Source organism: Chelon labrosus (genome assembly GCF_963514085.1).
Source record: "Chelon labrosus genome assembly, chromosome: 2".
Taxonomy (NCBI): domain Eukaryota; kingdom Metazoa; phylum Chordata; class Actinopteri; order Mugiliformes; family Mugilidae; genus Chelon; species Chelon labrosus.
In genome coordinates, this window is record NC_140338.1 from 364,375 (window position 1) to 388,253 (window position 23,879).

The window sequence follows — 23,879 nt, forward strand, 5'->3', positions numbered from 1 at the left end:
CTATGGGATGGGGTGGGGTCGGGGGTGGGGGGTTGTCCGTGTCAGGCTGCATCCTGCTGGGGACATGGACATATGTCTATGGCTGGTGATGGCTGTCTTTGTACCACAGGGACGTTTCTCAGGTCCGCTGGCGCCACCTCCTGGTCAGGAGCAGCATTGTTCCCGCTGTGCGCCTGTTCTCTCGGTATTACGGTACCTCGGTATGTGGGTGCAGGTCTACTACCGTCGTAGAGGGAGGGTAGCTGTGGACATGGCAGCGGCCCACACACACCAGCAGCAGCAGCTCCACAACTAAAGGTGAGTCCTGCTTTCTTTTATTTGTCCTCAACACTCACCTGTGGTCCGTCACGTTTCACCTCAGCCTCCTCTCACCTACCGACAGCTCATCTACCGGTAAACGGTGATCTTTGGTTGCGAGCTTACAGCCTGCGCTCCCCGGAAGCGACAGAACAAAAATAAAAAAATAAACTGAGCGCGACAAAGAGAACGAGACCATCCAGATGTTCCGGTTCAGACACAGCGAGGTTCTGGTTCCAGGGGGGTGTCCGTATCTGTCTGTATGCTGCCATTAGGTCTACCCTGTGGACGCAAGAGGACATGGTCCATGTCACATGGACAGAAACCCGGTCTGGAGCTGGACCTGGTCTAGCGAAGTCACTGTCCCGCTGTGGAAGAAATATCTTAAAAGTTAAATATTTAAACCAGTAACTTTACAGTTTAGTTAGTAGAATCTACATGTATGACCCAGTGTGCTGAATATTCTCCTAACGTGGTGTCAGAACTAACAGACTGTTGGTTCAGATGAAGATTAGGAATAAATTCAGACTGTTTGTAGTTTAGTGCACATTCACCACAGCCAAGTACAACATGAACACGGTCTTATTGTCATTAACTGTTAAATATATTCTCTGTTAAATATTAAAACAAATATCAGGTTCCAGGATGAGCTCTTTACACGTCTTGTTTTATGTGGAAATCAACACAACAGAATATAAAAACATTAAATTGTCATATGTGTTCAGGGTTAATTAATGTCATGAATCTGAGGAGCAGGAATCAGAAACGATGCTTTCACGATAAAAACTGTTTCTGTATTCATCTGATTGTTGGAGCTCTAATCATCTCTAAACTCCTTCTGACGTTCTTTCACTAAAGTTCATTAGAAGTCCTGGTGGAGATGAAATAATGATAATGATAATAATGATAATGATAATGATAATAATGATAATGATAATGATAAGTGTCTGACCTGGTCATCAGACGTCTCGTGCTGTGAATTTTGATGAAATTGTTCCGCGGTCATAAAACATGCAGCTTGTTCTCATGAGTCAACATTCAAAGAGCTGTAAGAGGACAGGGATGAATAACACAGATATTATTTATCATTTATAAAGCCAGCGCTTTATAAATGATAGCTCCTTGAATTCATTTGATTCTGAGTTTCAAAAACTAATGTTGTTGTTGTTCTTTTAACTCAGCCCTCGTTTGTGTTCTGGCTTGTTCATAACTTATAGAATATACAAACTAATATAACTCCACAGACCAGAACCAGCGTTTCTGACTGTACCCACTGATAATAATAATGATAATAATAATAATAAAAACTCTTCTTGTCTCGTTCTATAGACGCTGGAGGAGAAGCAGACGATGCTGAAACTCTCCCTCTCTGTTTACAAGACAAACAAGTGCCAACAGCTGACTCGTTTTCCACAGAGCTATCTGTTCACAGTGGAGTCGTCCCGTCTCACTGGTTTGGTCTGTCCTGTGGGACATCTAAATGTTGACTGAGCCCTCCGGAGCAGGCCTCCTCTGTCTGAAGCCAGTTTGTGTCTTTGTGGTTCTGCTTCACTAATGCCTCGATATAAAGTGTTGTTCAGTCAGTACCTGCGATGGTCCAGCCCCGTCTCTCAGGCCCTCGCCCTGTCCGTCATCACATTCTGTGTTGTTCTTCCTCTGTGCTGCCATCGGCTGCTCTACTCCTATTACTTCATCAAGTCCATGTACCTGGACTCCATGAGCGAGGAGGTCCTGAAGGAAAGCCGAGCGCGAGGTCAGGACGCCCTCAACTTCTGGCAGAGCTCTACCCCGTCAGCGTCGTCCAAATTCAGAGACGTTGCCCAGAATCCAGAGCTGCTGGTCACCGTGGTGACAGCCAGGCGGAACGAGGGGCGGGACTTCCACTACCTGCTCCAGGTGATGCGCCAGCTGAGCAGCATTGTGGGAGAATGTGGGAAGGGCCGGTGTGCAGAGGTGCTGATCTGCGACGTGGAAAGCGACCCCCAGGAAAACCAGGATGCCAAGATGCTGGAGTCCTATTTTAGGGTAATCAGGCGTTCCCCTCAGGATCAGCAGCGGAACTGGGAACGAATCAACACCTTTGAGAAGGAGAAGAGGGATTACGTCTTTTGTCTCCGTAAGGGATGGGAGCTGGTGAAGCCCAGGAACATGGTGGTCCTGGAGGATGACGCTTTGCCCAGACGGGACTTTTTCAGAGTGGTTAAGGACCTCCTGTCCCGTCGCTTTGCCCTCCACACCCTTTACATCAAGCTGTATCACCCCGAACGGCTGCAGCGCTACTGGAACCCCGAGCCGTACCGCATCCTGGAGTGGGTGGGGCTTGGGTTGGTCGGCGCAGCGGCCCTCCTCCTCACCTTCCCGTACTGGAACCCCTGCTCTTTCTCCTTCACACTGTCCACTAGCCACCTCCTCTTCTTTACCATCTACTTCATGGCTGCAGCTGAGCTGTTTGGGCGCCACTACCTCCTGGAGGTGCGGAGGCTCTCCCCACAGCTCTATGCAGTTTCCCCGGCCACAGAGTGCTGCACCCCAGCCATGCTCTTCCCCGGCAATGCCTCCCTCAGGGTAGCTGAGTATCTGGATGGGTCGTTCTGCATCAAGGGGAACGCCAAAGACATGGTTCTGTATCAGATGGCTAGGACAGTTCCTGGAGAACGATCTCACAGCGTGGAACCCAACCTCATCACACACATAGGGGCCTACTCCTCAGTCAGGGCCAACCCATCCAGGCCCAAACTCCTCTGACAGGACCAGGAGGAGACGGGGACCCAGTCTTAATCAGGTTCCTCCTCACTTGGCTCTACTTTTATCTTCTGTGTCACATTCTCAGATGTATGAATGTGTCACTCTGGGTTTGGACATTGACAGGAGTAGTTTCAGACGTGGTTTTCTCTCCTCTATCTGAGTGATGGTCTTTAACAATGACTTCAAAAGATGCAGGGCTCGGTTTAAAGAAAATGGATTGTCAGATTTGAATCAGTCTTGATTTGTTAGATCTGATATCTCTATTCATAAAATCCTCTTCCTGTTAGAAATTTTGCTGCAGCCTTGCAAGAGTGGTTCTCTACGACAGATAGAGATTTGTCCAGGTGAGGTAGATCCAAGACATGACAGAAGCTCCAGGACTGGAAGATAATTGGATTTAAAAAGTCTGACGGCAGAGAAGAGCTAGATAAAAACAAAGAGGAGAGAGAGAAGATTGAGGAGGTAGCACAAACCTCTGGAACCAACGACAACATTAGTTTTAGTTTAGTTAAATTGTTTTGAAACAGAAATATCTCTAAATGAAATGATATTGATTTGGAATCGAACTAATTGAGGAAGTCGGTAGCGATACCTGGCCTTAGGAGGTGGTGGAACCGCATTAAAGGTGTTTACAGTCATTCCTACGGCGCTCAGTGGAAGACAGAAGAACGAGTTGTTAAATGTCGACTGGTTCAGGAACAAAGGGAAGCAGAATAGTTTTATTTATGTGGACAGGACTTAACACCTTCATCACCAAATCACAGAAACCTTTTTCTCATTGAGCCATGTCCTGAGCGTCCTGAGGGACCAGACCTGACATCATCATGCTGGACGTCTTCTTCTTTTAGTTGGAGTGACTTTCAGCTTTGCTGCTCAGCTGAAGACTTCTCTACTGATGGATCGTTTCCTCCCTCACATCAGAATCTGATTCTTCATTTAATGATAAAATTACAACGCTATGAAAGGACCACTGTTTACACACTGAGACCTTTTTAAGAGCATTTTATCAAGCTCTCATATCTCGTCCTAACAGCTGATCTTTGACCGAGCGCAGACATCGATGTGTCTGAGAACAGTTCAGCTAAAAGTGTTTAAAGTGAGTTAGTGATAATCTTCTGAGTGTTTTTAATAATGATTCTTTTAGAGGTCTAGTAGTGCTCTCTCTCTGTCTCTGTGTGACTTGTTCAGGAGGAGTCCGCCTTCTTTATCTTCTTGGGTTGCTAAGTATTATAATAATTTGTCGTCAGGTCTTAGAGTGATGTTAAATTACTGAACACACCCTTTGCAGAAGTTAAACTCTCAAAAGATGCCGATATGTCTTTCTGACTCTCTGAGGACAGTAGACACCTTACAGTAGATTACAGTAGAGCATTAGGACATGATCAGCTGATCAGAGCTGTGCTACACCTCAGAGCAGTGACTCAGACAAACCTCCTGACTGGAGCATGGCAGGTTTCAAGGATCAGTCTGACACTGTAGATGAATTACTGCCCCGTTCTGACTCCATGCTGCTAACATGTTAATGTTCATATCAGAAAACACAACAACACTCTGCTGGAAAGTGTTTTATCTGCTTTTTAGTTGGAAAACAAGCTGGAGCAAAGACGACTGGGCTTGGTGGGGTTTTTGGAGACGTACCGTCTAAATACATGAGACACGTAACACTTGAATTAGGTTCCCCTGTTCCTGTGAAATACTCTAAATACTAAAGTGATGAAGGGAAATGTCTGTTTCATGTTAGCATCTCACTGACCACTCTGATTCACTGAATGTGCCTTTTAATCCATCACAGGATCTTCTTGATTGGTCTCAGAACTGTGCATTAACTTTGTACACGTGGGATATAATCATTAAATGACTTTAAACTGTAGGAATTACAGGAAGTAGCTGCCAAAATAAAACCAACCGGCCTATGAGAGCTGTTCAGTCTGATCCTGTGGAAAAACCAGGAAGTTAAAATACTGGAGCTCAAAAAGATCAAACGACCAAATTAAGAACAGAAATGATTGTAGAGAGAACGAACCTTTAACTCTGAGGGGTACGCTACTTCCTGTTGTGTTTAACATCATATGGCGTCTGGTCAGATGTTCAACTTTAAACCGCCTTCATGTCTGAACCGTTATCATATGATCGTATGAGGCTGCAGCATGCTGCTAGTTAGCTTAGCTTAGCATACAGAAAACAACTAAATCCACATACCAGCAGCCCTCTGACCAATCACCAATCATGTTGCTGTAAAGTAATGCTCAGACCTGCTGTTACTCATCTGTCACCCTGTAAAGGTCTTGTGGAGGGTGGGGTGGGGTGGGGTGGGGGGACGCACCGTGTTCATCAGTGAGGAAACATATCAGTCGTCAGTCTCTTTAGCTCTAATAATGATCTTATATTTCTACACTACATGTGTCTTTATTGGTGGTATTTATCTTTATCATGAACCTAACCCTGAACTTTATTTCTACTCTTTGGCAGCTCCAGAACAAAGGCTGTAATTTATTATTTCAGGCCTGTTTTCTTTAACTGGCACTTTATTAAAAGAATATTATAGAACATACAACATAACTAAGTAAAACTTTATTTTATAAAATAAATAGAGAAATATCAAATAAAAGAATCCTAGTGTTTGATGAAAAACATCGATGAATCATAAAACTGCCTTAAAAGATTTTACATTTTGATTTAAAACACTAAAACTTCCTAAAATAAATAAAACTGTTGATAATTAGTTTGGTTGTGGTTTGATTTGGGTTTTATTTCTGACATGTATGTATTTTATTTAAATGATGAACTATTCCTGACGCTGTGTTTAGTTCAAGGTGTGTCGGTTTTTCTGCTTTGGTTTGATTTTAGTTTTTAAGTCTAAACTGATTCTTGTGTCTAAATGCTCCAGCAAAGATAACAATAATGATGTGATGGTGAAATATCAACCAGTAAAAGCAATGCACACATGAGATCAGAAACTACAACATGTCTGAGATCTTCTTTCTTCCCATTTTGAGCTGATTGAAAATCTGAACACGTCTTGTTTGCACCTTTTTCACAGTTTTCTACGTTTGAAATAAAATAAATCTCTGAGGTTGAAGTTTGTTGGTTGTTGGAGAGTTTCCCTTGGAATAAATATCTATCTATCTATCTATCTATCCATCTAGACAGATAGATAGATAGATAGATGAACGTCCTTTTTATTTCAACATTTCTCCTAAAAATAAACTGAACACACCGTTTTTAATGAAAGTCTTTTCTTTCCGTTTCCTCGTTTCCGTTATCCTTCTGCAGTGAGTCACATGTCGCTCTCTGCTGCGTTCACTGGCTACGAATACTGTCGGACGTACAGACATCACCTGACACCAACGTGTCCCGCTGATTGAACCCGTGGTCTGTTTATAGAAACTAGATAATAAATGAAATAAAGAATAATAATTAGACAACACCGAGAGGCTTTCACTCATTTTTAAAATCAACATTTTAAAGTATTTCGTGTAGATGATGTAGATAAAACTGATTCTGTGGGTGTGACGGTTATATATATATATATATATATATATATATATATATATATATATATATATAGTCTATATATGGTCATGTTCCTGACTGACTAAATACACAATAGTTAAGTGTTTTATTTAATACACGTGTGAGTTGATGCATTTCTTTAATTGTTCTTACTTGTTTATTTTCTCTGATTCTTTCTCATTCATGTTGATATTACTTATGTTCAGATTAAAGGTGGCCAGTTACTGTTCAATTCAATTCAATTCCATTTTATTTATATAGCGTCAATAACAATACAAATCGTCTCAAGACGCTTTACAAAAACCCGGCCTGAAACCCCCAGAGCAGCCTGAAGGCAACGGTGGCAGGAAAAACTCCCTTTTAACAGGAAGAAACCTCGAGCAGAACCAGAACCAGAACCAGCTCATATGGAGGGACCCATCTGCCTAAGGCCAGCCGGGTACAGGTTCATTATTATTATTAATATTATTATGGGCTTAGTTTCCTGATACCACGTCACTGTCGCTGTTGCTCCCTCCATATTTCCGCCAGCCTTTGAACGCAGCACAGGTCCTGGTTTATTAGAGCAGGACAAGCTGCAGATCAGATCAGACCAGACCAGTTCAGCTGAGAGTCAGAGTCAGAGTCAGAGTCAGAGCAGAGATGGAGTTCCTTCTGTTCCCGTTTATGTTCAACAGAGAGGAGAAGCTGTGATGTGTGTCCTGGGACATGGACGGTCTGTGGTGACGCTTTAAAATCTACCGGGAATAAAAACCATCGACCACATCAGACAACCTGAAGCTCGACTCAACAGTTTGCAGAATCCTCTCTTTGCGTTCAAACAAGTTTTAGGAGAAGTTTTAGGTTTCAGTGGTCGCTGAGATGTCGGAGCCAGAGAAGAGTGAAAACAGTGAAAACATTCCTGATGAGTCTGCAGGAAAAGGAAAAGGAATTCCGAACGGAGCGAATCCTGCAAAGACCAAAGAGGTGGGAGTCTGTCTGCACACACACACACACACACACACACACACACACACACACACACGTTAACACAGCTGATGCGTGTGTTTTTCTGTCAGTGGAAGGTCCCAGGACAGTGTGTGACAGCAGTAAACTGATGGACTCTTGTCCTTTAGCGTCATAAACGCGTTAAAGAGTCAGTGAAGACTCTTTAACGCGTGAGTCAACATCTGGCTTCAGAACACAACCAGTGAATGTTCAACGTGTCGTTTCATCCTTTTCAGATCCATCTACAGAGCGTTGGCTTCTCATACTATCACAGATATAAACAGAGTTTACCTGTAGGTTTGTGTATCTTCTGGTTGGACCTGTCTCACGTCTAGATGCATCTTCTCATTCATTTCTACTCATTAATCATTTTCAGTATTTCACAGTAAAGTTGCAGAATCTAAACAATGAGACTCTGTAGAGCTGTAGAGCAACCAACGTGTTTTATAGTTTAGCTTCGTCTAAGTGACAGCCCATCACTGTCTTGTATGTACACTTTATTTACAGGCAGGTCAGTCACAAACAACTCTTATAAAACACACACACACACACACACACACACACACACACACACACGTATATAAATATAGAACAGTCCGTGTTATTAATCCATGGTTGAATGGTTGAGCTAAGGACAGAGAAGAGATGTCCGTCATTAGTTGAAGCCGTGGAGGTCAGCAGTCTGATGACGGGACCAGGTGTTTGTTTATGGAGAACAGCTGTTTGTGTGGTTGGAGAATCAGCTGTGATGGTGTGGACGGGACACGAGGACCGTTTCATCTCCTCGTCTGCTGCGTCAGATTCTCTCAGAGCTCTGAGCTTCTCTTCATCACAGACGTCATCACCTTCTAAACGCTTCGCTCTGATTCTCTCTCCAGGATTTCGAGCTGGCAGCCATCTATGTGTCGGACGCTCAGTACAACAGAAACATCTACTTTGACACATCGCCTGAGGCCGTCAGGTCAGAACTTCACGTCTTAGTTCAGTCTTCACTTGTTAACGTTCTAGAATACTCTCATGTTGTTTATGCTGTAAGTCTGGACCTGTTAGTGCAACATGCACCGTTAAAAATGAACCGTTGATCATATTGAACTACCATGAACTGTAGTGTCCTGTGGTGTACAGTGAGGAGGTGGTGGGTGTCACATACAGTCACATACGTCCTGTGTGTGTTTCAGACTCTATCTGCTCTACAACCACTGGCTCGCTAAGGTTTTCCTTTACTTCTTCATCCTGGTCGATCTCTCCCTGGCCATCTTCGAGGAGCCGGCTCTTTTCTCTCTGCCCACATGGGTGAGATGGTCCTCTGTCCTCATGCTTCACTATTCACTGCAGGACAAACACTACAGCAGTACAGTAGGTCAACGGTGCAGACTGAATATGGGACTAGGGACCTTGAATCATCGTCATCAGAGGCCGATATAGACGTCTGCACCATATGACTCCTGTACAGTCACCGTTAACAGTGTTTATACTCTGAGCAGACTGACGTGTGTGTCATTACTGTTCCCCGGTTTGGGTTCCTGGGTCAGGGTTCTGGTTTCTGGGCTGTTTGCTGTGGTTGATGTTGTTATTGTTGTTCTCAGGCCACCATGCTGGTGGAGCTGCTCTGTCTGCTCGTCTTCACTCTTCGACTCGTTCACTATGCCAAGGTGATTCCTCGGGACAAGTTCTGGAAGGACCCCAAGAACATCTGCATCATCGTCACCGTGGTGGTAGGAGACCTCACCTGACTCCGGGTGGTGGGAGGGGCTTATGTCCTCCATCCATATATGAAGTCCATACATTAAACATGACTGATTCTGTCCTGGTGTCTGATGAGTTCCTCGTGTGAGAGCTGGAATAGCTGCAGTGTGCTGAGCAGAGTTCCTGTCGTTGCACTGAATGTGCTGAGAAGTCTTTCTGTCTGTTGTTGTGAAACAACCTTTAGCCGGAGATGTTGCCTCATCAGCACTTTTAGAGCCGAGAGGCTTCCTGGTCACTCAGTGACTCTGAGGCTCGTAATCACATGAATGACATGAACGGTTCCTGCTGAACACGTTCAGATGTTTATTTACTGGCCTCTAATAAGCACAGATGCTTGTTGCTGGTTATTAGTTTCATTAGATTTATTTTAGAGGAGCCTGAGAGTGGAGCTCTGATCCTGGTTGAACTAATCCAGCTTTAAATCAACCAGTTTATTCTCATCTAGTGAATGTGGTTCTATGACGCTCTGGTGGACATATTCATCCTGGATGAATGACGGCAGCATCAGGTCTATGTACAGTCACCATCATACTGGTCTGTGGGAGCCCCCCCTGCACACCTCAGTCTTTTAATACTAGTAGGAACCAAAGGGTGATATTTAACACTTCACCCTGACTCTCCACCCCAAGAACAAATGTGTCTGGTCACTGTTCCATGTTCTCTAAACAACAAGAAGAACTTTCCTAACTGTTGGTCTGTGTCGTGCAGCTCACTCTGACTGACATGATCATCTACGGAGCGCTGAAGGCTGCAGACTGTTACGGCGTCCGCTGGTCCAGAGTCCTGCGTCCTCTACTGCTGGTCAACATCACGGAGGGACGCCAGGTAACGGCTCACCCTCCTCACCCTCCTCACCCTCCTCACCCTCCTCACCTTCCTCAGCTTCCTCAGCTTCCTCAGCCCCTGGATCCCTGGTCAGCGGCCGTGGCTTCAGTAACGTTAACCGTCCTGGTCCTGACGGTGCATAGTGAGAGGCTTTCTGCCAAGTTAAAGGAAAATAATGTGAAGCTTTAAATGTGTGTCAGCGTCTGCAGGACCTCAGAGGGCTTCAGGTGGATTCACTGCTTTAATTAGTGACTGGATGATTTTCATTTCTTCTTCTGATGTTGATGTCAAAGTATTTACTGACTGTATGAACACCCTGTTCTGTAGCTCTGATGTTTAAATGCTCATCATGTAAATGTTTAACTTTGTGAGCTGAGGAAGGCATCATTAGTGTGTGGATGAGGCTGTGGTGATAGCGCCCCCCGGGACCACCACTGTAAACACTGACCGTGTGTTTGTTTGTGTTCAGCTCCGCCGAGCGTTCAGGAGCATCCGGAACGCTCTTCCTCAGATCTTCAACGTCTTCCTGCTCTTCATGTTCAGCGTCCTCATCTTCTCCCTCATGGCCCTCAAGCTGCTGAGCAAACGGTGAGACGGCTGACCCCTGATGAGTGGTGACTGTCTAACTGTCTCCTGGACACACAAACTCATTTAGTCTGAAATGTGAATGTAGCTCCTTTAAGCCCCATACATTGACCCTAAGCCTGACCCATACATTCTCTGCCAGGCTAGTCAGGGCTGAAGCCCTCCTAAAGGTTTCTGGGCTTAATGTTTGTATTTACAGTACTAATCCTCCAGAGAGAACAGAGCAGGACACAGCTCTGTGTTAACATATCGGCTGTATGTTCACAGTCATGACAAACCTTTAGCTTTACCACAAGCTCATGCCTCAGTTGTTAGAAATGCTCCACTCGTATATAAATGTAGAATAGAATCAACCCAGAGTTTAATCTATAACGTGTGTGTGACGTCTACAACCTGCCGTCCTTCACTACATTATTGTGAAATCACTTGAATTATTCAGAAGATGCACCAGGACTGGTTCTTTGTACCAAGTCCACAGTGTTAAATGCTTTGAAAGCATCTCAAATTAAAAACTCAAGTTGCCAAATCTGTCGTGTAAAAGTATTTGCAGGCCTCAGAATATGTGTGTGCATAAAATATAAATATAAAACATTGATATCTGAATGAAAATACGTCTGCTCCTCAGAATCTTTTCTCTCTTTTGATTGGACTTAATTTGCTTTTGTTTGTTGAGAATAAGATCATTTATTTTTCACATTTCTCTGCAGAGGCCTGAAAACTATAAATGGACATCCCTACTTCAATCAGTACCTGGACATCGTCTTCGACCTGTATGTCCTTGTCACCACAGCCAACAGCCCTGACGTCATGTAAGACCAGTCCTTCCTTTAAACCCAGCACTGTGGACGTCCTGGTTTGTTTGGTGGATCAACCAGACATGTGGTGTCAGGACTGCAGCTGTTTCTAGTCCCGTCCTGGTCAGAGGACAAAAATCTAAACATTTAAAAAAATCTACAGGCTTTAGCTTTTAAAAACATCAGATGGGATCAAGATCTTATTGTTAGGCCCAGGCTGCTGGAGGCCCAGGCTGCTGGAGGCCCAGGCTGCTGGAGGCCCAGGCTGCTGGAGGCCCAGGCTGCTCTAGGCCCAGGCTGCTGGAGGCCCAGGCTGCTCTAGGCCCAGGCTGCTCTAGGCCCAGACTGCTGGAGGCCCAGGCTGCTCTAGGCCCAGGCTGCTGGAGGCCCAGGCTGCTCTAGGCCCAGGCTGCTCTAGGCCCAGGCTGCTCTTGGCCCAGGCTGCTCTTGGCCCAGGCTGCTCTAGGCCCAGGCTGCTGGAGGCCCAGGCGGCTGGAGGCCCAGGCTGCTCTAGGCCCAGGCTGCTGGAGGCCCAGGCTGCTGGAGGCCCAGGCTGCTCTAGGCCCAGGCTGCTCTAGGCCCAGGCTGCTCTAGGCCCAGGCTGCTGGAGGCCCAGGCTGCTCTTGGCCCAGGCTGCTGGAGGCCCAGGCTGCTGGAGGCCCAGGCTGCTCTAGGCCCAGGCTGCTGGAGGCCCAGGCTGCTCTAGGCCCAGGCTGCTGGAGGCCCAGGCTGCTGGAGGCCCAGGCTGCTCTAGGCCCAGGCTGCTGGAGGCCCAGGCTGCTGGAGGCCCAGGCTGCTCTTGGCCCAGGCTGCTCTAGGCCCAGGCTGCTCTAGGCCCAGGCTGCTGGAGGCCCAGGCTGCTCTAGGCCCAGGCTGCTCTAGGCCCAGGCTGCTCTAGGCCCAGACTGCTGGAGGCCCAGGCTGCTCTAGGCCCAGGCTGCTGGAGGCCCAGGCTGCTCTAGGCCCAGGCTGCTGGAGGCCCAGGCTGCTCTAGGCCCAGGCTGCTCTAGGCCCAGACTGCTGGAGGCTGATGCTCTGAGCTACCGTCCTTTTTGCAGATAAAAATAAAAACTATATCATTTCACAATTCATGCTAGATTGGTAGAGTACAAAAAGTCACTGACTTCCTGATAGAGAAGAGGAAGTTAGTGTTGTTAAAATGTGTCTTCTCTTTTCTTAATGTATGAGCTTCAACACGTGTTCCCATGTGGTATTCATTACATTATGTTGTCTTTTAGATAAAGCTGTTTCATGTAACCCTCAAACCACAGTAACAGAGGGAGGAACATCTGATCAAGTGGTTTACTGGTCTGTTTATCTGTCATCTTAGGATGCCAGCGTACAACGCCAGCTTCTTCTTCGCCATCTTCTTCATCTTGTATATCCTGGTCAACACGTACATCTTCATGTCCGTCTTCTTGGCCGTCGTTTACAACAGCTACAAGAAATACCTGAAGGTACAGACTCAGTTATGACTGGAGTACAGTGAATACATGAAACATCATGTGTTAACACCTGACACCTGAACCAAGTGTGTCACAGATAACCAGGGAGCGTCTGTCCTATTCTATTGAGGACAGGACAGACGCCTGTCACCTGTGTGGACGTAATAGAGCCACATATCCCAGAATGCATTTCACAGCCGTCATCATGTATTCTGCCGTTCCAAATTACAGGATGACCCCCCTGCGTCCTCCAGAGCGTCTGAAGTTCTTTGTTTTTATTAAACCCTGTCCTCTTGTCCAACAGGAGGAGGTACGGCAGCTGGTGAGGACCAAAAGGCACAAGATGGTGCGAGCCTTCGCTGTTTTGCAAGAGAAGAAGGATGAGGGCGCTGAGCTGGTGGTGACCCAGGCCAACTGGAACCAGCTGGTCCGACTGGTCCAACCCAACATCAGCAGTGCTCACAGAGAGCTGCTGTGGAGCGTCTCAGATGACAAGAACCAGGGCTACATCGGTGGGTCACACTCAAACATGTCTGATGTGCAGGTCATAGGTCATACCTGACACACGATGCATGTTCAAGTGTTATTTGTTTGTTTGTAAGTGGTCCCGTGGAATCCAACGTCTCCTTGTAACAGGTGGAGGTAGAGCAGAGCGTAGTGTTAATGAAACTAAAACATGAGTGAGTCTGGAGGAAGTGTGGGTGGGGCATCAATATCACGGCTCCACGTGGCTCCGCCCTCAGACCGTACTGATCAGACACTGGATCCAAACTCACAAGATGGCGCCGCCCGTATCCCCGGGAACATAGAGTCAGTTTGACCAATGAGAGGAAGAGGAGACGTGTTGTCCATATTTATATACAGACTATGGTTTAAATGCATCTTGCCATTTTTCTTTCCACTTTCAAAGTAACATGTCAACATGTGAAACCCCGTCAGCATTATTCTCTGTGTTCATGTTGGCTATTTAAAACCTCCCAGTGTGAGGAGCTGTGCATGTTTAAGATGTAAAGTCTGTTCCTCTTTACTGAGGCTTCACTGTCCGACCATCGCTGAGTCACTCATGTTCAGACTCCTCATGGAGGAAGTCAAAATGCTTCATCACTGAGTTCCCTTTAGAAGTAGCCAGATGTAGGTTAAAGCTGAGTCTGTTTTTCTCTTTCTATGCCACCAACTACTACACTGTTCCTTTTATTAAATGAATTAACCTGGTTCTTTTACTAACATGGAACCAGGTACGCTGCCAGTCTGTGGTTCTGTCTGATAACTCTCTGCCATACCAGTTAGAGACACTGAAGTTGTGAATAGGTATGATATTTATTTTTTTCACGTGATCTCGGGTGGTTGATTTACAGGTAAGGTGGCGTTCGTGCAGCTGGCCGACCTCCTGAACATCGAGGTCATTACGCTCAAGTCCAGACCCCACCCCCTTCTAGGTTTATGTCCCAACTTCTACCAGTCTGCTCCCAGCCGCCTCCTCTGCCGCCTGGTGCAGCACCGGTGAGATAAACAGCGTTAAAATAAAGTGTTAAAGAGAATGAGTGAGAAGTTCTCTGACTCCTGTCTTCTTGTTTCCAGGGCCTTTGTGATCGCCTACGACCTGATCATCCTGGTCAACGCTGTGTTCATCGGTCTGGACGAGAAGATTCCCATGATCACTTACTCAGAGTGGGTTTTCCTTTCTCTCTATCTGCTGGAGATCCTGCTGAAGCTCTACGTGTTCGAGCCCAGAGCTTTCTTCTCCAGACACAGCTTCTGGAACTGGTGAGGATGAGATGAAGGTCTACACCACCTTCTCTTCATTTCACATGCTTTACATGACCACTGCTGATGGTTTCCATGGTCTCCAGGCACCAGGAGGTCATGTGGGTGAGATGAGACATGAGACTGTCACAGCATACAGATTTATTAGATGATCCAGTGACAAACCTGCAGACCTACATACACGAGGGTCGGTGGCTATCAAAGACCACAACACACAGTGGACTGCTCAGAATAAAGCCCTTTGGTTTTTATTTATTTTAGATGGTGACTGCTCTTAAACAGATGGATCCACATCTAGTCATCGTAAACTTGTTGGTCCTATAAAAATGAGACACTCATGAGATGATGTGTGACAGATGCTACGAGCCGGGACTCCACAACTAATCAGAATCAGAATCAGAATCAGCTTTAATGGCCAAGTATGTACACATACAAGGAATTTGACTCCCGCAACTTTTCTCTCTGGTACAGAAGCGGCTTAAATAAGTGAAATAAAATAAAATAAAATAAAATAAGATAAAAATACAAATAAATCTGAATCTGTACACATAAAATATAGGATAATATATACACCAAACCAGGATTATTATATAATAGAACCAATAGAACCAATAGAACCAATAGACAGGCAAACCTTATTGTCTAATTGTAAGCTATTCATAAAGTTGAGTGTTCTAGTCTAAACTCTTGATAGGATGATCTAGTCCTTCATTGATCCACCAGTCACGTAGCTCCTGCTCTGCCTGGACGTCTGTGACCTGCTTCTGGAGATTGTTTCATGTCACTGGGAAGAATTTAATTCAGATAAATTGTGTTAAACTAACATTAGAAATCATTTATACATATTAACAAATGTAAAACCTGCATCCGTTTCACACAGTTTGTCTTCATCCCAGATTATAAATACAAGGTATGTGACACGTGTTCCACTTCCTTTATGTTTATCAGCTGCTTCGTTCGCCTCAGAGCGCTGCTGAGCGTGACTGTTTCATATTTTTAATGGTTTATTTCTTTGGTATTGTGGAATAAAGCTGCTCCTGAAGGAGGGAGCTCAGTTTACTGTAGTTTAACATGAATAGAACCCTTCAGTGTCTTGCTTTAGCTTCAGGACGCCCCCCTGCTCCTCCTGGTGCTGCACTGAAGTGGTCACTTTATTATGTACACCTGTACCATTCAATGCAATCCAACAGAACAGCTTTCTGTGTTCACATATGATCTAGTGATCAGGCCTCCAGACTGACAGGGCTCCAGTGTGGTGCTGCAGAGGTTTGAAGCTGTAGAAACTATGTGGAGCAACAGGACATGTGTACCTCTGCTTTAAAAAAGAGAACGGGACGTGGTTTTCAGATTTATTAGCGTCCCGTGGTGACCTCTGCCTTGGTTGCTCTTTTTCAACCAGGCAGAGCTTCACCTTTACATGATGTGCTGTTGGTATGGTAGAGGACTAGATGCCTCCTCCAGACTGGTTTAATTCCTGTAATCCAACACAAACTCACCCCATCAACCATGAATCAACCTTAACTCTGTGACTCATACCCTCAGAATAACTGCACACAAATCAGCATCTGATCTGACAACCATACGCCATCATTTAGTTGATCTTCATGAAAGTGCTTTTATTGTGAAGGGTGATCATTGAAGGCATCTTTTGGATTGGATTGGATTATAAAGGTGTGCCTAATAAAGTGGCCACTGAGTCCAGCTAGTCTTACGCTGCGACTGCTGACGTACTTTTCATTTGCATTTTAGCTTTTCTTCTCCAGTTGTTTGGCCGCTGCTGGTGAGCAGTGCTGCTGCAGCGTCATGGAGGATTATTAGAACTGGATCCTGGTTTCACTCAGATGGAAAACACTTGACCACCATGTACCATGTACCATGTACTGCAGACCATGTACATGATCTTGTAGTGTCGTCAGAATCCAGTTCTGTTAATACACCGTGGTGTTTCTCAGTCGTAGGTGACCTCAGATCGACTCCTGGGCATCGACGGGTTTGCGGTTTTGCTTTCAGCATCGTTGCTGTTGAAAACTTGAATGTGCTTGTAATTCAAGTCAGGAATATATTTTATTTATCTGGAAGTATCAGGCATATCTAAACTAGTTGCAAGGAAGCTTGGTATTGTCATTCATTATTTAAAGAGAAGGGGTGGGAGTTTATAAGTTATTCTTCTTCTCACTCCTTTTCAAATATGTATTTCTATGTTTAAAAGTTTTGCCTTACTTTTCTTTTTATTTTGGTTTGCATATTCGAAATAAACACTTCAATCAATCAATCAATGTGTTTTTTCTAATGCTTGTTTTCTGTCTCCAGGTTTGACACCATCATCGTCATCTCTGCTCTTATTGCCACCATTGTCAACTCAACCATGGAGTCATGTAAGGACGGCTTCACTGTCAGCCTTTAAACTGAACAGCAGAGGGTTTGTCTAGTTGGTGGCATCTACAGGTCAACAGATACTGATCCTAGTTATTGTTAGTTGCTGCTGCAGTCTGTCAGTGTGGTTGTATTTATCCAGACATAAATGGACAGCACATATAACGTCTGTTTCCCGTCCTGTTCTAGTGAGCGGTTACACCAGCCGCCAGATCCTGGACATTGTCTTCATCCTCCGAGTCCTCAGACTGATCCGGGTGGTGGACAGCATCAAAAGGTTTCTAATTCTTTTATCACTGCCGGAACACATTCGTCGACCTCAGACGTGGTGAAAGAGTTCAATCTGTGCTCATGGTATCCGTGGTAACCATAGCAACAGTGTGATTCCTGGATGGAAGAACTCTTTCCACGTGTCATCACACACTCACTGAAATATTCCTACATAGATGTTAATGAATGAAGATGAGGCAGCTGGACAGTAGAGTCTCTGGAAGAGGTTTCATCCACGTAGCTGATCAGTTCTAAAGCTCTGGTGGAGGAACATGGAGCTCCAGGAAGTTTTCTGGTCGATAGCAGAGGAAATAAAACAAGTTTCCTCCAACTACCTGTAAATATCTGGTCGGTTTCTGGTTCGACTTCAGCTGCTGCCAAGGAAACTGTAGGAAGGTGAAGACACCAGCAGCACCTGTAGTGTATGTCTAGTCATGTCCGTTTCTGATGAGCTACACCCACAGATGTTCCACCTGTTCTTTAGAACTGAGGACTTAGATGAAACCTCTTCCAGAGACTCTACAGTCCAGTTGCTCTTGATCCAGATCTTGTTGTTTTCGGGGGGTGACTGAGAACCTCAACAGGCTCAGTGAATACTCTACTGTTCTGTGTTGTCAGGTTTCGTACGATCATCAACACCCTGATCAGGATTGGACCAGCGATCCTCACCTTTGGACAGCTCATCATTGTAAGTTCCATTAACCACATCCAGACCAGAGGCTCTGTGTGGCCCCGTTAGACACAGCAGACCTGTTGAGGTAAATGCTAGCATGCTAACATGCTCACAGTGCTAACATGTACACTGTATATAATGTTTACCATCTCAGTGTCACGTGTTAGCACGCTAACAGTTGATAATTAGCTCAGCAGCAGCAGCAGCAGCAGCAGCAGCAGTGTGTTAAAGTCATCAACAGAGTTATGACCTGACGGAGGCTCTAGTCGGCTCTAGTCAGCTCTAGTCAGCTCTACTCAGCTCTACTCAGCTCTAGTCGGCTCTACTCAGCTCTAGTCAGCTCTAGTCAGCTCTACTCGGCTCTAGTCAGCTCTAGTCAGCTCTACTCGGCTCTAGTCGGCTCTAGTCAGCTCTAGTCAGCTCTACTCGGCTCTACTCGGCTCTAGTCAGCTCTAGTCAGCTCTACTCGGCTCTAGTCAGCTCTAGTCAGCTCTACTCAGCTCTAGTCAGCTCTAGTCAGCTCTACTCGGCTCTACTCAGCTCTACTCGGCTCTAGTCAGCTCTAGTCAGCTCTAGTCAGCTCTACTCGGCTCTAGTCAGCTCTACTCGGCTCTACTCGGCTCTAGTCAGCTCTAGTCAGCTCTAAGTTTATTCTAATGAGAACAGTGAATGGTGTCAGTTAGAAGGTTAGATGAGACGTGGTGGACCATCACACCATCCGTCCCTGTAAACCGGAGTTAGCTGACCATCATTCTCCTCCTCTTCAGGTGGTGTACTACATCTTTGCCATGGTGGGGATGGAGCTCTTCAAGAACAAAATAAAGGACTCCAGCGGCCCAGACAAGGCCTACTGTGGAAACCCTCTGCTGAAAGAAACCGACTTCGCCAAACTCAACTACTGCAAAAACAACTTCAACAATGTGGTGTCCTCCTTCATCCTGCTGGTGGAGCTGACTGTGGTCAACCAGTGGCATGATATCCTTTACCTCCAGCTTTAATTCCTGAATGTAGGAGTGGTTTCTTTGATCGCATTGAATCCTTAATGTCAGTCCACTGCTCAGCACCGGCTTCATCACCGTCACCCACGTGTCAGCCAGGATCTTCTTTGTCCTGTTCCACATCACTGTCGTCATCATAATCATCAAGTAAGAATAACAGTGCCCTGGTCCTGGCCCTGGCCCTGGCCCTGGCCCTGGCCCTGGTCCTGGCCCTGGTCCTGGCCCTGGCCCTGGTCCCGGTCCCGGTCCTGGTCCCGGTCCCGATCCTGGTCCCGATCCTGGCCCTGGCCCTGGCCCTGGCCCTGGTCCTGGTCCTGGTCGTGGCCCTGGCCCTGGCCCTGGCCCTGGCCCTGGTCCTGGCCCTGGCCCTGGCCCTGGTCCTGGTCCTGGCCCTGGTCCTGGTCGTGGCCCTGGCCCTGGTCCTGGCTCTGGCCCTGGCCCTGGTCCTGGCTCTGGCCCTGGCCCTGGCCCTGGCCCTGGCCCTGGCCCTGGCCCTGGTCCTGGCCCTGGCCCTGGCCCTGGTCCTGGCTCTGGCCCTGGCCCTGGCCCTGGTCCTGGTCCTGGCCCTGGTCCTGGTCGTGGCCCTGGCTCTGGTCCTGGTCCCGGTCCCGGTCCCGGTCCTGGTCCCGGTCCCGGTCCCGGTCCCGGTCCCGGTCCTGGTCCTGGTCCCGGTCCCGGTCCTGGTCCTGGTCCCGGTTGTGGCCCTGGCCCTGGCCCTGGCCCTGGTCCTGGTCCTGGCCCTGGTCCTGGCTCTGGCCCTGGCCCTGGTCCTGGTCCTGGCCCTGGCCTTGGCCCTGGTCCTGGTCCTGGTCCTGGCCCTGGCCCTGGCTCTGGCCCTGGCCCTGGCCCTGGCCCTGGTCGTGGCCCTGGCTCTGGTCCTGGCCCTGGTCCTGGTCCTGGCCCTGGTCCTGGTCCTGGTCCTGGTCGTGGCCCTGGCCCTGGTCGTGGCCCTGGCCCTGGTCGTGGCCCTGGCTCTGGTCCTGGCTCTGGCCCTGGCCCTGGCCCTGGCCCTGGCCCTGGTCCTGGCTCTGGCCCTGGCCCTGGCCCTGGTCCTGGCCCTGGCCCTGGTCCTGACTCTGGCCCTGGCCCTGGCCCTGGTCCTGGCCCTGGCCCTGGTCCTGGTCGTGGCCCTGGCTCTGGTCCCGGTCCCGGTCCCGGTCCCGGTCCCGGTCCTGGTCCTGGTCCCGGTCCTGGTCCCGGTCCTGGTCCTGGTCCTGGCCCTGGCCCTGGTCCTGGCCCTGGCTCTGGCCCTGGCCCTGGTCCTGGTCCTGGTCCTGGTCCCAGTCCTGTATTTCCATGGTGGTGACGTGTCCCGTCCTCTTGTCTTTCAGTATTTTTGTGGCCTTCGTCCTGGAGGCGTTCTTCGTGGAGTACTCTGTGGATAAATCTGACCTGCAGACGTCACTGGAGAAGAAGATTGAGGAGCTGGAGCTGGCTGTGGCGCAGTACGTTGCCGTGACGACCCCTGACCCCTATATAGAGTATACCCCTAGTGTATACAGACATTATACTGAGAAGCAGTGTACACCTGGTTTACAGGACTCTACCACCTTTAGAGGTTAGGTAGGGAGGGAAGTCGTCTAAACTCTGATTTGTAAATCAGGACACAGGTCATAAATCCTTCTTCTCTGTTTCACATCCAGTCTCTGTATTTACTGTAAATGATCCGTGGCTCAGATGAAGCCAGTCAGTTATTTCTAGCGTCCTGCAGGTGAGAGTACAGGACGGAGGTGTCACGTCATTTATTCATTTTATTTTCTCTAGTGAACGTGAGACACGTCTGTAGGTTTGGATGCTGCTGTGTTCATGTCTCTGTTTTTCTTTCTCTACCAGGGAGAAGCTGGAGGACAACTTGGTGAACGCCATGGAAACCATAGACAATGACCTGGGAGCAGGACAACCTCCTGCAGCAAACCTTCCGTCTCTGATGTTTAAAATCGCTTCTAAAAGTAAGATGAAGGATGAGCTGTGCTGATACGAGGCTGAAATGAACGCGTGTTGACTGTCTGTGTCTGTGCTGGTGTCGTCTCAGGGTATCGGACGGTGGACGCTCTGTTACAGCGAATGTTTGAGGCCGATCTCCACCCCGAGGATTTTGCTGAGAATGACGATCCTGAAGCTCAGAACGGGAGCTTTGCCAACCCAACATTTAGCTCTGCATAGAGATTCATGTCCACACATTCAGTATATATAGATATAGATATATAGATATCTATAGATGTAGATCTACGAAGGGATAAATAGTTTTACACTCAGTATAATTTGACGTGGACAGAAATGTGGGACTCTAATGTTTATCAGTGTAAAGGCTGGATCCAGTATTATTATATTTTTATATTTTTTGTTCTGAGCTTTTGTGAAACACACAAAAATAATCTGTATTTTCACATAAAGAATATTTTCACTGACGTTTGTTCAATTTTTACCATAATTAAGAATCATTCAAATATATTTCAGCTGATCTAGTTTGTGACGGCAGTAACAGGAGGAGCACATGTAAAATAAAATAAGTGTATTTTGTTCAACGTATGTTATTTGAATATAATCTACTGTGTACATTTACATGTATATCAACATGACATTTTAGTATTTATACTGGTTCTATAAAAGCTTTTCTCAGGTACATGTCAGAGCTCCAGTTTGTCTCATGTAGTCGACGTCTCTCAGCATTTTAGTATTTTGGTTTTAATAAATGTATGAGATGGTTTTAATCCATATTAGGAACCAAAGAGCAGTCGACTGATTGATTTATGAGTGGAAACATCCAGAGCCACAGATAAAGTCTAAAGACATTCATTCATCCATGTGTAGTGACAGAAGAGACGCTGCTGCTGCTGCTGCTTTATGTTGGTTTCTATAAATAGTTCACGGTTCATTCATTTCATTTCACTTTTATGTTGATGCACAACTTTAAAGACAGAAATGAAAAGCCGTTCAAATAAAGTTCCTTTTTTATTATTAACTAAAACATATTAAAGTGGGTCTAAAAATCCTTTATAATAAAACTTTACAAATAAATAAAATAAAAATATACAGGAGGACAGTTTGAGTATGAAACTAATAAACACTAAACTTAGATAATGAATAATACTGAATATCCTAAAAGCTTGGATGCATAACTCAGACACAGTTTGTAGCTTAGAAAGTCTTTATCTAATCTGACTGTTGATGACTAATGAGGCTTTTAACAGACGTCAGTCAGTCAGAGGGGGAACCAGACAGCAGAGCAGGAGGACCGGGCTCCTAATGTGACTTTTAATCTGGTTTATTTAACATAAGATATAAGACATAAGACTTTTATTTAATCCCATGTGTGGGAAATTTCCTTGTTCCAGTAGCACAGAATTTGGCAAAAAAAAAATATATACAGAAAGACAGTGACGACTTTGAACAGGGAAAGGGTTATCAAAAAAACACAAATACAAAAATTTAAAAAATATATATCAAAAAATATACAAAAGAATGACCATACTCTGAGAAAATATAGGGAGGAGAAATCACTAGAAAATATAAGACATTCTGTATGTACAGTGTGGTGGTGGAATAAACTTTACAAATAAATAATTGCTTAATGTGCTTTGAGAAAGACATTTTGAGTTGGTGAGGTAGTGGTTTGTGCAAAAAGGCAGATTTATTTGTGCAAAGTACATTTCTTATTGTCTCAGGCTGGTGTTGTTCAGCCTGATGGCAGCTGGAATGAAGGACCTGTGGTAGCGTTCCTTCTTGCAGTGTGGATGCAGCAGTCTGCTGCTGAAGGAGCTGCTTAGGTCTGAAACAGTCTGATGCAGTGGGTGAGAGGGGTTGTCCATGATTGATGTCAGCTTGGCTAACATCCTCCTCTCACCCTCCTCCTCCATGGAGTCCAGAGAGCAGTCCAGGACAGAGCCGGCCCGTCTGACCAGCTTGTTCAGTCTCTTCCTGTCCCTCTATGAGCTCCCACTGCTCCAGCAGACCACTGCATACAGGATGGTAGAAGAAGGTCCTGAGCAGTGACCTGCACACTCCAAAGGACCTCAGTCGTCTCAGCAGGTGGAGACGACTTTGGCCCTTCTTGTACAGGGCGTTAGTGTTGTGTGTCCAGTCCAGTTTATTGTTGAGGTGAACACCCAGGTACTTGTAATCCTCCACGACCTCGATGTCCAAGCCCACAGACAGGACAGGATGGACTGGGTCCATGTTAGACAGGACACGATGGACTGGACTGGGTCCATGTTAGACAGGACACGATGGACTGGACTGCGTCCATGTTAGACAGGACACGATGGACTGGACTGCGTCCATGTTAGACAGGACACGATGGACTGGACTGCGTCCATGTTAGACAGGACACGATGGACTGGGTCCATGTTCAACCTGTAGTTCAGGCTCCGTGGCAGCAGGGGACGCTGCGCAGCCGCAGCTCCGACACGGAGCCAGTGAAGAAGTGTGTATTTGTGTTGGTGTGTGTGTGTTGGTGTGTGTGTGTGTGTGTGTGTGTGTGTGGTGCTGATGCTGTAGAGATGGAGCAGAGGGAGTGGATGCTCCTCTTCTCTCCGTCGCGGAAAACAACATCCAGGTAAGAAACGGAGCAGAGTGACGGTGATTCAGGAGCACGAGACTGAAAAGAGACGAAGAAGAGTCGAGCTGTGCATGCGCGTGCGTGTATTAACGTGTATTTATGTGCATTATGTGTATTTGTGTGTATTTGTGTTCAAGGCCACAGGCAGGTTGAGTCGGATCAGTCTAATCACTGAACACGATCCTGCTCCTTCATCCATGCATTCATCCATCCATGTGTCCATGTGTCCATGTGTCCATCCATGTGTCCATGTGTCCATCCATGTGTCCATCCATGTGTCCATCCATGTGTCCATCCATGTGTCCA

The 23,879-nt window shown here is 46.5% G+C and overlaps 2 protein-coding genes across 2 annotated transcripts; both read left to right on the forward strand.

Annotated features, from left to right (window-relative positions):
• The first annotated feature begins 238 nt into the window (after positions 1 to 238).
• On the forward strand, positions 239 to 5,321 carry pgap4 (post-GPI attachment to proteins GalNAc transferase 4). The gene is made up of 2 exons (XM_084560522.1): positions 239 to 297; positions 1,627 to 5,321. Exon 2 carries the CDS (start codon positions 1,852 to 1,854, stop codon positions 3,040 to 3,042), a length of 1,191 nt encoding a protein of 396 aa, XP_084416648.1. The 5' UTR covers positions 239 to 297; positions 1,627 to 1,851; the 3' UTR covers positions 3,043 to 5,321.
• A 1,707-nt stretch (positions 5,322 to 7,028) lies between these two features.
• On the forward strand, positions 7,029 to 21,974 carry tpcn3 (two pore segment channel 3). The gene is made up of 20 exons (XM_084560624.1): positions 7,029 to 7,521; positions 8,421 to 8,503; positions 8,721 to 8,835; positions 9,129 to 9,257; positions 9,997 to 10,113; positions 10,583 to 10,701; positions 11,406 to 11,507; positions 12,823 to 12,949; positions 13,242 to 13,449; positions 14,293 to 14,437; positions 14,516 to 14,701; positions 15,582 to 15,611; positions 17,012 to 17,076; positions 17,264 to 17,351; positions 17,963 to 18,032; positions 18,785 to 18,992; positions 19,072 to 19,162; positions 20,347 to 20,460; positions 20,849 to 20,964; positions 21,048 to 21,974. The coding sequence occupies exons 1-20, from the start codon at positions 7,417 to 7,419 to the stop codon at positions 21,176 to 21,178; spliced, it is 2,349 nt and encodes a 782-aa protein (XP_084416750.1). The 5' UTR covers positions 7,029 to 7,416; the 3' UTR covers positions 21,179 to 21,974.
• The last annotated feature ends 1,905 nt before the right edge of the window (positions 21,975 to 23,879 follow it).